Raw genomic sequence first — 12,662 nt, 5'->3', positions numbered from 1 at the left:
AGCGACTTAATTGATCTTTGTGGTTATATTAAGTGAGTATTAAACCTCTAAATAGATAAATGTAGTGACTTAATTGATCTTTGTGGTTATATTTAGTGAGTATTAAACCTCTAAATAGATAAATGTAGTGACTTAATTGATCTTTGTGGTTATATTTAGTGAGTATTAAACCTCTAAATAGATAAATGTAGTGACTTAATTGATCTTTGTGGTTATATTTAGTGAGTATTAAACCTCTAAATAGATAAATGTAACAACTTAATTGATCTTGGTGGTTATATTTAGTGAGTATTAAACCTCTAAATAGATAAATGTAACAACTTAATTGATCTTTGTGGTTATATTTAGTGAGTATTAAACCTCTAAATAGATAAATGTAGCGACTTAATTGATCTTTGTGGTTATATTTAGTGAGTATTAAACCTCTAAATAGATAAATGTAGTGACTTAATTGATCTTTGTGGTTATATTTAGTGAGTATTAAACCTCTAAATAGATAAATGTAACAACTTAATTGATCTTGGTGGTTATATTTAGTGAGTATTAAACCTCTAAATAGATAAATGTAACAACTTAATTGATCTTTGTGGTTATATTTAGTGAGTATTAAACCTCTAAATAGATAAATGTAGCGACTTAATTGATCTTTGTGGTTATATTTAGTGAGTATTAAACCTCTAAATAGATAAATGTAACAACTTAATTGATCTTTGTGGTTATATTTAGTGAGTATTAAACCTCTAAATAGATAAATGTAGCGACTTAATTGATCTTTGTGGTTATATTTAGTGAGTATTAAACCTCTAAATAGATAAATGTAGTGACTTAATTGATCTTTGTGGTTATATTTAGTGAGTATTAAACCTCTAAATAGATAAATGTAACAACTTAATTGATCTTTGTGGTTATATTTAGTGAGTATTAAACCTCTAAATAGATAAATGTAGTGACTTAATTGATCTTTGTGGTTATATTTAGTGAGTATTAAACCTCTAAATAGATAAATGTAACGACTTAATTGATCTTTGTGGTTATATTTAGTGAGTATTAAACCTCTAAATAGATAAATGTAGTGACTTAATTGATCTTTGTGGTTATATTTAGTGAGTATTAAACCTCTAAATAGATAAATGTAACAACTTAATTGATCTTTGTGGTTATATTTAGTGAGTATTAAACCTCTAAATAGATAAATGTAGCGACTTAATTGATCTTTGTGGTTATATTTAGTGAGTATTAAACCTCTAAATAAATAAATGTAACAACTTAATTGATCTTTGTGGTTATATTTAGTGAGTATTAAACCTCTAAATAGATAAATGTAGCGACTTAATTGATCTTTGTGGTTATATTTAGTGAGTATTAAACCTCTAAATAGATAAATGTAGTGACTTAATTGATCTTTGTGGTTATATTTAGTGAGTATTAAACCTCTAGTGACTTAATTGATGAAGAGTAAAGTAATAAAGTAAGTCATTAAAAAGGTTGCTTACCTTCGACGGCTCGTTTAAAGAAGACCTTGCAGCTGCCGCAGGTGACAACTCCGTAGTGACAACCTGACGCTTCGTCTCCACAGATCACACATGACCTCTGAGGGGGCAATCTGTGTACAAGTACCTCAAAGTCATTACAAGTACTGCAAATAATCTTCATGTTCAAATACTATGTATTATTGGAAGTACAAGTTGTTTATCAGTACTTTCAAGGAGTTTCATCAAAGTGTAGTATTTGTCTTGTACTCAGTATTACTGTATAGTATTACTGTGTAGTATTTGTCATGTACTCAGTATTACTGTGTAGTATTTGTCATGTACTCAGTATTACTGTGTAGTATTACTTATTAACTCAGCATTACTGAGATGTGAGGATGACATGTTTATATGGGGACATACATATAATTTAAGATAAGACATATTTAAATGGGGACATAAATATAATTTAAGATAATATATTTAACAGGGGACATAAAATATAATTTAAGATAAGATATTTAAATGGGGACATACATATATTTAAGATAAGACATATTTAAATGGGGACATAAATATAATTTAAGATAATATATTTAAATGGGGACATAAATATAATTTAAGATAATATATTTAAATGGGGACATAAATATAATTTAAGATAATATATTTAAATGGGAACATAAAATATAATTTAAGATAAGATATTTAAATGGAGACATACATATATTTAAGATAAGACATTTAAATGGGGACATAAATATAATTTAAGATAATATATTTAAATGGGGACATAAATATAATTTAAGATAAGATATTTAAATGGGGACATAAATATAATTTAAGATAAGATATTTAAATGGGGACATACATATATTTAAGATAAGACATTTAAATGGGGACATAAATATAATTTAAGATAATATATTTAAATGGGGACATGAATATAATTTAAGATATGATATTTAAATGGGAACATAAAATATAATTTAAGATAAGATATTTAAATGGGGACATACATATAATTTAAGATAAGATATTTAAATGGGGACATAAATATAATTTAAGATAATATATTTAAATGGGAACATAAAATATAATTTAAGATAAGATATTTAAATGGGGACATAAATATAATTTAAGATAAGATATTTAAATGGGGACATAAATATAATTTAAGATAATATATTTAAATGGGAACATAAAATATAATTTAAGATAAGATATTTAAATGGTGACACACATATATTTAAGATAAGACATATTTAAATGGGGACATAAATATAATTTAAGATAATATATTTAAATGGGGACATAAATATAATTTAAGATAAGATATTTCAATGGGAACATAAATATAATTTAAGATAAGATATTTAAATGGGGACATAAATATAATTTAAGATACGACATTTAAATGGGGACATACATATAATTTAAGATGTTTAAATAGGGACATAAATATACTTTATAGACATACATATCATTTAAGATATTTAAATGGGGACATAATTATAATTTAAGATAAGATATTTAAACGGGGACATACATATAATTTAAGATACGATATTTAAATGGGGGAATAGATATAATTTAAGATAAGATATTTAAATGGGGACATACATATAATATTTAAGAATAATAATTTCGCCACACCTAGTGTGTGTGTGACAATCATTGGTACTTTAACTTTAACTTTAAATGGGGGAATAAATATAATTTAAGATAATATATTTAAATGGGTACATACATATAATTTAAGATAAGACATATTTAAATGGGGACATAAATATAATTTAAGATGATACATATTTAAATGGGGACATACATATCATTTAAGATATTTAAATGGGGACAATAACATCATTTAAGATAAGATGTATTTAAATGGGGACATAAACATAATTTAAGATAAGATATTTAAATAGGGACACAAATATAATTTAAGATAAGATATTTAAATAGGGACATACATATAATTTAAGATAAGATATTTAAATGGGGACATAAATATAATTTAAGATAAGACATATTTAAATGGGGACATACATATAATTTAAGATGTTTAAATAGGGACATAAATATACTTTATAGACATACATATCATTTAAGATATTTAAATGGGGACATAATTATAATTTAAGATAAGATATTTAAATGGGGGAATAAATATGGTTGAAGATAATATATTTAAATGGGGACATACATATAATTTAAGATAAGACATATTTAAATGGGGACATAAATATAATTTAAGATAATATATTTAAATGGGGACATACATATAATTTAAGATAAGACATATTTAAATGGGGACATAAATATAATTTAAGATAATACATATTTAAATGGGACATACATATCATTTAAGATATTTAAATGGGGACAATAACATCATTTAAGATAAGATGTATTTAAATGGGGACATACATATAATTTAAGATAATATGTATTTAAATGGGGACATACATATAATTTAAGATAAGATGTATTTAAATGGGGACATACATATAATTTAAGATAATATATTTAAATGGGGAAATAAATATAATTTAAGATAAGATATTTAAGGGGGACATACACATAATTTAAGATAAGACATATTTAAATGGGGACATACATATAATTTAAGATAAGATATTTAAATGGTGACATAAATATAATTTAAGATAAGGTATTTAAATGGAGTCATACATATAATTAAAGATCATATATTTAAATGGGGACACAATTATAATTTAGGATAAGACATTTAAATGGAGACATAAATATAATTTAAGATAAAATATTTAAATAGGGACACAAATATAATTTAAGATAAGATATTTAAATAGGGACATAAATATTATTTAAGATAAGATATTTAAATAGGGACACAAATATAATTTAAGATAAGATATTTAAATAGGGACATAAATATAATTTAAGATAAGATATTTAAATAGGGACATAAACATAATTTAAGATAAGATATTTAAATAGGGACATAAATATAATTTAACATAAGACATAGTAAAGTGGGGACATACATATAATTTAAGATAAGACACATTAAAGTGGGGACATAAATATAATTTAAGATAATATATATTTAAATGGGGATATACATATAATTTAACATATTTAAATGGGGACAAAACATATAATTTATGATAAGATATTTAAATGGGGACATACATATAATTTAAAATAAGATATTTGAATGGGGACATAAATATAATTTAAGATAAGACATATTTAAATGGGGACATACATATAATTCAAGATGTTTAAATAGGGACATAAATATACTTTATAGACATACATATAATTTAAGATATTTAAATGGGGACATAATTATAATTTAAGATAAGATATTTAAATGGAGACATACATATAATTTAAGATAAGATATTTAAATGGGGGAATAAATATAATTTAAGATAAGATATTTAAATGGGGACATACATATAATTTAAGATAAGATATTTAAATGGGGGAATAAATATAATTTAAGATAATATATTTAAATGGGGACATACATATAATTTAAGATAAGACATATTTAAATGGGGACATAAATATAATTTAAGATAATACATATTTAAATGGGGACATACATATCATTTAAGATATTTAAATGGGGACAATAACATAATTTAAGATAATATGTATTTAAATGGGGACATACATATAATTTAAGATAAGACATTTAAATGGGGACATACATACATTTAAGATAATATATTTAAATGGGGACATAAATATAATTTAAGATAAGATATTTAAATGGGGACATAAATATAATTTAAAATAAGACATATTTAAATGGGGACATACATATAATTTAAGATGTTTAAATAGGGACATACATATACTTTATAGACATACATATCATTTAAGATATTTAAATGGAGACATACATATAATTTAAGATAAGATATTTAAATGGGGGAATAAATATAATTTAAGATAAGATATTTAAATGGGGACATACACATAATTTAAGATAAGATATTTAAATGGGGGAATAAATATAATTTAAGATAAGATATTTAAATGGGGACATACATATCATTTAAGATAAGATATTTAAATGGGGGAATAAATATAATTTAAGATAATATATTTAAATGGGGACATACATATAATTTAAGATAAGACATATTTAAATGGGGACGTAAATATAATTTAAGATAATACATATTTAAATGGGGACATACATATCATTTAAGATATTTAAATGGGGACAATAACATAATTTAAGATAAGATGTATTTAAATGGGGACATACATATAATTTAAGATAATATGTATTTAAATGGGGACATACATATAATTTAAGATAAGATGTATTTAAATGGGGACATACATATAATTTAAGATAATATATTTAAATGGGGAAATAAATATAATTTAAGATAAGATATTTAAGGGGGACATACACATAATTTAAGATAAGACATATTTAAATGGGGACATACATATCATTTAAGATAAGATATTTAAATGGTGACATAAATATAATTTAAGATAAGGTATTTAAATGGAGTCATACATATAATTAAAGATCATATATTTAAATGGGGACACAATTATAATTTAGGATAAGACATTTAAATGGAGACATAAATATAATTTAAGAAAAGATATTTAAATGGGGACATAAATATAATTTAAGATAAAACATATTTAAATGGGGACATAATATAATTTAAGATAAGACATATTTAAATGGGGACATACATATAATTTAAGATGTTTAAATAGGGACATAAATATACTTTATAGACATACATATCATTTAAGATATTTAAATGGGGACATACATATAATTTAAGATAAGATATTTAAATGGGGGAATAAATATAATTTAAGATAATATATTTAAATGGGGACATACATATAATTTAAGATAAGACATATTTAAATGGGGACGTAAATATAATTTAAGATAATACATATTTAAATGGGGACATACATATCATTTAAGATATTTAAATGGGGACAATAACATCATTTAAGATAAGATGTATTTAAATGGGGACATACATATAATTTAAGATAATACATATTTAAATGGGGACGTATATATAATTTAAGATAATACATATTTAAATGGGGACATACATATCATTTAAGATATTTAAATGGGGACAATAACATCTTTTAAGATAATATGTATTTAAATGGGGACATACATATCATTTAAGATAAGATGTATTTAAATGGGGAAATAAATATAATTTAAGATAAGATATTTAAGGGGGACATACATATCATTTAAGATAATATATTTAAATGGGGAAATAAATATAATTTAAGATAAGATATTTAAGGGGGACATAGATATAATTTAAGATAAGACATATTTAAAAGGGGACATACATATCATTTAAGATAAGATATTTAAATGGTGACATAAATATAATTTAAGATAAGGTATTTAAATGGAGTCATACATATAATTAAAGATCATATATTTAAATGGGGACACAATTATAATTCAGGATAAGACATTTAAATGGGGACATAAATATAATTTAAGATAAAATATTTAAATAGGGACACAAATATAATTTAAGATAAGATTTGTAAATAGGGACAAAAATATAATTTAAGACAAGATATTTAAATAGGGACATAAATATAACTTAAGATAAGATATTTAAATAGGGACATAAATATAATTTAAGCTAAGACATAGTAAAGTGGGGACATACATATAATTTAAGATAAGACACATTAAAGTGGGGACATACATATAATTTAAGATAAGACACATTAAAGTGGGGACATAAATATAATTTAAGATAATATATATTTAAATGGGGATATACATATAATTTAAGATATTTAAATGGGGACAAAACATATAATTTATGATAAGATATTTAAATGGGGACATACATATAATTTAAAATAAGATATTTGAATGGGGACATACATATAATTTAAGATAAGATATGTAATGATGACATAAATATAATTTAAAATTAGATATTTAAATGGGGACATAAATAAAATGTAAGATACGATATTTAAATGGGGACATAAATATAATTTAAGATAAGACATATTAAAGTGGGGACATAAATATAATTTAAGAGAAGACATTTAAATGGGGACATAAATATAATTTAAGATAAGACATATTAAAGTGGGGACATAAATATCATTTAAGATAAGACATATTAAAGTGGGGACATGAATATAATTTAAGAGAAGACATTTAAATGGGGACATAAATATAATTTAAGAGAAGACATTTAAATGGGGACATAAATATAATTTAAGATAAGACATATTAAAGTGGGGACATAAATATCATTTAAGATAAGACATATTAAAGTGGGGACATGAATATAATTTAAGATAAGACATATTAAAGTGGGGACATAAATATCATTTAAGATAAGACATATTAAAGTGGGGAAATAAAAATAATTTAAGATAAGACATATTAAAGTGGGGAAATAAATATAATTTAAGATAAGACATATTAAAGTGGGGACATGAATATAATTTAAGATAAGACATATTAAAGTGGGGACATGAATATAATTTAAGATAAGACATATTAAAGTGGGGACATAAATATCATTTAAGATAAGACATATTAAAGTGGGGAAATAAAAATAATTTAAGATAAGACATATTAAAGTGGGGACATAAATATAATTTAAGAGAAGACATATTTAAATGGGGACATAAATATAATTTAAGATAAGACATATTAAAGTGGGGAAATAAATATAATTTAAGATAAGACATATTAAAGTGGGGACATAAGTATAATTTAAAATAAGACATATTAATGTGGGGACATGAATATAATTTAAGATAAGACATATTAAAGTGGGGACATAAATGTAATTTAAGATAAGACATATTAAAGTGGGGACATAAATATAATTTAAGATAAGACATATTAAAGTGGGGACATAAATATAATTTAAGAGAAGACATATTTAAATGGGGACATAAAGATAATTTAAGATAAGACATATTAAAGTGGGGAAATAAATATAATTTAAGATAAGACATATTAAAGTGGGGACATAAGTATAATTTAAAATAAGACATATTAATGTGGGGACATGAATATAATTTAAGATAAGACATTAAAGTGGGGACATAAATGTAATTTAAGATAAGACAGACTAAAGTGGGGAAATAAATATATAACATAAGACATATTAAAGTGGGGAAATAAATATAATTTAAGATAAGACATTAAAGTGGGGACATAAGTATAATTTAAAATAAGACATATTAAAGTGGGGACATAAATGTAATTTAAGATAAGACATATTAAAGTGGGGAAATAAATATAATTTAAGATAAGACATATTAAAGTGGGGACATAAATATAATTTAAGATAAGACATATTAAAGTGGGGAAATAAATATAATTTAAGATAAGACATATTAAAGTGGGGACATGAATATAATTTAAGATAAGACATGTAATGATGAAATAAATATAATTTAAGATAAGACATATTACAGTGGGGACATAAATATAATTTAAGATAAGACATATTACAGTGGGGACATAAATATAATTTAAGATAAGACATATTAAATTGGGGACATAAATATAATTTAAGATAAGACATATTAAAGTGGGGACATTTAATATAATTTAAGATAAGACATATTAAAGTGGGGACATAAATATAATTTAAGATAAGACAAATTAAATTGGGGACATGAATATAATTTAAGATAAGACATATTAAATTGGGGACATAAATATAATTAAGATAAGACATATTAAATGATTGTAATTGATGATGATTTATGATTGTAGATGATAATTTATGATTCATGATTGTAGATTATTTGTAATTAAATTATTGTAGATGATTGTTTATGATTTTAGATGATGATAATGATTTATAATTAATGATTGCAGATGATTTATAATTATTAATTGTAGATAATGATGATTTATATTAACAATTGTAGAGTATGACTGATTATTGTAGATGAGGATGATGATTTATAATTAATGATTGTAGATTATAAGAATTCATAATTAATGATTGTAGATGAGGATGATGATTTATAATTGATTGTAGATGATAAGAATTCATAATTAATGATTGTAGATTATGATTTATAATTGATGATTGTAGATAATTATATTTATGATTATAGATGACGGTGATTAATAATTAATGATTGTAGATTGTTATTTATGATTGTAGATGAAGATTATTAGTCATTAATGATTGTAGATGACGATAATTAATGATTGTAGATGATGAGGATTCATAATTAATGTTTGTAGATGAAGATGATTTATAATTAATGATTGTAGATGATGATAATTAATGATTGTAGATGATGAGGATTCATAATTAATGTTTGTAGATGAAAATTATTTATAATTAATGATTGTAGATGAAGATTATTTATAATTAATGATTGTAGATGATGATAATTAATGATGTAAATGCTGAAGAAAAAAGACAATTACCCATGAAAGGCGCTGAAAGGCGTCTGTGTCCTGTGATGGTGGACCTGGTTGTGGACCTGGTTGTGGACCTGGTTGTGGACCTGGTTGTGGACCTGGCTGTGGACCTGGTTGTGGACTTGGTTGTGGACCTGGTTGTGGACCTGGCTGTGGACTCCCTGAGGGAAGTGTTCCTCCGCAGGCTGGCACCAGAAGTGCGCCTCAGCGGGACTGACGGGCACCTGCCAGCGGGGAAGGTCGCCCTTGTACACGGCCAGGTGTGCGTCCAGGTGCAGGCTCCCCTTGCCGTCCGCCTGGTGCACAAAGACCGGCGACCCTCTGGCACACACCGGGCCGAACTCCGGATCACCGAAGCCGAACTGGCTCTGCTTCCGGCAGGTGTCATGCAGGACTTCCGGACAAGGCGCCTCCATGATGACGGAACTTTCCTCCTCGTCCTTGATGAACTTGCACGCCGCCACCAGACTCGAACCCGCGCCGTCCTGACTCTCCGGCGCGGACGCACCTGTGCCCTGCTGGACTTTGGCCAGGTGCTCCCAGGGCGTGACGTCACCTGCGCGCTCGAACAGGTGCGGAGTGTCCAGCAGGCTGCAGGCCGGGAAGACGTCGCCGCCGCCGCCGCCGGAAGACGCCGCGGAGTCTCCGTAGGACGACTGCGGCTCCGCGTAGCCCCCCTCCGTGACGTCACCGGCTCTGCTCATCCTAAGGTCGTGCGTAAAGCGGCTGCGCGTAAAGAGCACCACGTGGTCCTCCTGCTGATCACCGAAGAGTCGACTTCTTCCTGCCGATTGTTGGCGTCATGGCCGATCTTTGCTCGTCCTTCCCGGGAAATGAAGTCCGCGCTTCACGGAGACGACAAAGTCTCTCCTGGGGAGGAACTTTTAAAGAAGGCTGACAGCCAATCAGACGTCAGGAAGCATCAAGCTCCGCCCACCACATGCTCGCCATTCTAACCTTTGAAAACACGACTTGTCGATGACGTCACGTTAAGTTTGTCAACTTTCACAAGTTCTGATATGTTTGATTGATACTTGGATACAAAAATAAACTTCATGCAAGTACTCCACTAGTTAATTGCAAAGTATTTTAAACCAATGTGCAACAATTATAATATTTCACAGGACTTTTCATGGGCCAACCAATTTCCCTTGTGGATTAATACAGTTTGTCTACGTCTAAGTCCAAGTATCTGTGCCCTGGACCTTGGACATCAGAAAATACTTCTTTTTTTTTTTTCATATTAAAAAGTTTACAAAAAAAAGATAACAGCATACTTCTAAAATGGCGGCAAATATCCAAATCTATGAATATTGGGTTTAAACATACAAAGTTAGCTAAAAAGCTAGCATAAAACATTAGCATGCTAATATAAGATATGTTAGCATACTTCTAAGATGGCGGCAAGTATCAAAATATAGGATTTTTTATGTATAAAAATACAAAATGAGCTTAAAAAGCTGGCATAAAATGATAGCATGCTAATATAAGAGATGTTAGCATACTTCTAAGATGGCAACAAATATCTAAATATAGGATTTGTATGAATAAAAATACAAAATTAGCTCAAAAAGCTAGCATAAAATGATAGCATGCTAATATAAGAGATGTTAGCATACTTCTAAGATGGCAACAAATATCCAAATCTATGATTAATGGCTTCACACATACAAAGTTAGCTTAAAAAGCTAGCATAAAATGATAGCATGCTAATATAAGAGATGTTAGCATACTTCTAAGATGGCGGCAAGTATCAAAATATAGGATTTTTTATGTATAAAAATACAAAAATAGCTTCAAAAGCTGGCATAAAATGATAGAATGCTAATATAAGAAATGTTAGCATACTTCTAAAACGGCGGCAAATATCCAAATCTATGAATATTGGGTTTAAACATACAAAGTTAGCTAAAAAGCTAGCATAAAACATTAGCATGCTAATTTAAGAGATAATAGCATACATCTAAGATGGCGGCAAGTATCAAAATATAGGATTTTTTATGTATAAAAATACAAAATTAGCTTAAAAAGCTGGCATAAAATGATAGCATGCTAATATAAGAGATGTTAGCATACTTCTAAGATGGCAACAAATATCCAAATCTATGATTAATGGCTTCACACATACAAAATTAGCTTAAAAAGCTAGCATAAAATGATAGCATGCTAATATAAGAGATGTTAGCATACTTCTAAGATGGCTGCAAGTATCAAAATATAGGATTTTTTATGTATAAAAATACAATAATAGCTTCAAAAGCTGGCATAAAATGATAGCATGCTAATATAAGAAATGTTAGCATACTTCTAAGATGGCGCCAAGTATCAAAATCTATGATTAATGGGTTCACACATACAAAGTTAGCTAAAAAGCTAGCATAAAATGATAGCATGCTTATATAAGAGATGTTAGCATACTTCTAAGATGGCGGCAAGTATCAAAATATAGGATTTTTATGTATAAAAATACAAAATGAGCTTAAAAAGCTGGCATAAAATGATAGAATACTAATATAAGAAATTTTAGCATACTTCTAAGATGGCTTCAAGTATCAAAATATATGATTAATGGGTTCACACATACAAAGTTAGCTAAAAAGCTAGCATAAAATGATAGCATGCTAATATAAGAGATGTTAGCATACTTCTAAGATGGCGGCAAGTATCAAAATATAGGATTTTTTATGTATGAAAATACAAAAATAGCTTAAAAAGCTGGCATAAAATGATAG

At 26.7% G+C, this 12,662-nt stretch overlaps 1 protein-coding gene across 2 annotated transcripts in view; it reads right to left on the bottom strand.

Annotated features, from left to right (window-relative positions):
• Positions 1-10,769, bottom strand: part of pgr (progesterone receptor) — a 35,758-nt gene extending 24,989 nt beyond the window's left edge. For both annotated transcript variants that reach the window (XM_061972176.2, XM_061972177.2), the window contains exons 1-2: positions 9,937-10,769; positions 1,494-1,603 (exon numbers count right to left, since the gene is read on the bottom strand). In XM_061972176.2, the coding sequence (XP_061828160.1) occupies positions 1,494-1,603; positions 9,937-10,634 (808 nt within the window). In that variant the 5' untranslated portion in view covers positions 10,635-10,769. The remainder of the gene's footprint in view (positions 1-1,493; positions 1,604-9,936) is intronic.
• Between the last annotated feature and the right edge of the window lie 1,893 nt (positions 10,770-12,662).

This window comes from Nerophis lumbriciformis, linkage group LG17 (genome assembly GCF_033978685.3).
Source record: "Nerophis lumbriciformis linkage group LG17, RoL_Nlum_v2.1, whole genome shotgun sequence".
Taxonomy (NCBI): Eukaryota; Metazoa; Chordata; class Actinopteri; order Syngnathiformes; family Syngnathidae; genus Nerophis; species Nerophis lumbriciformis.
This window is presented reverse-complemented; position numbering and strand designations above follow the sequence as displayed.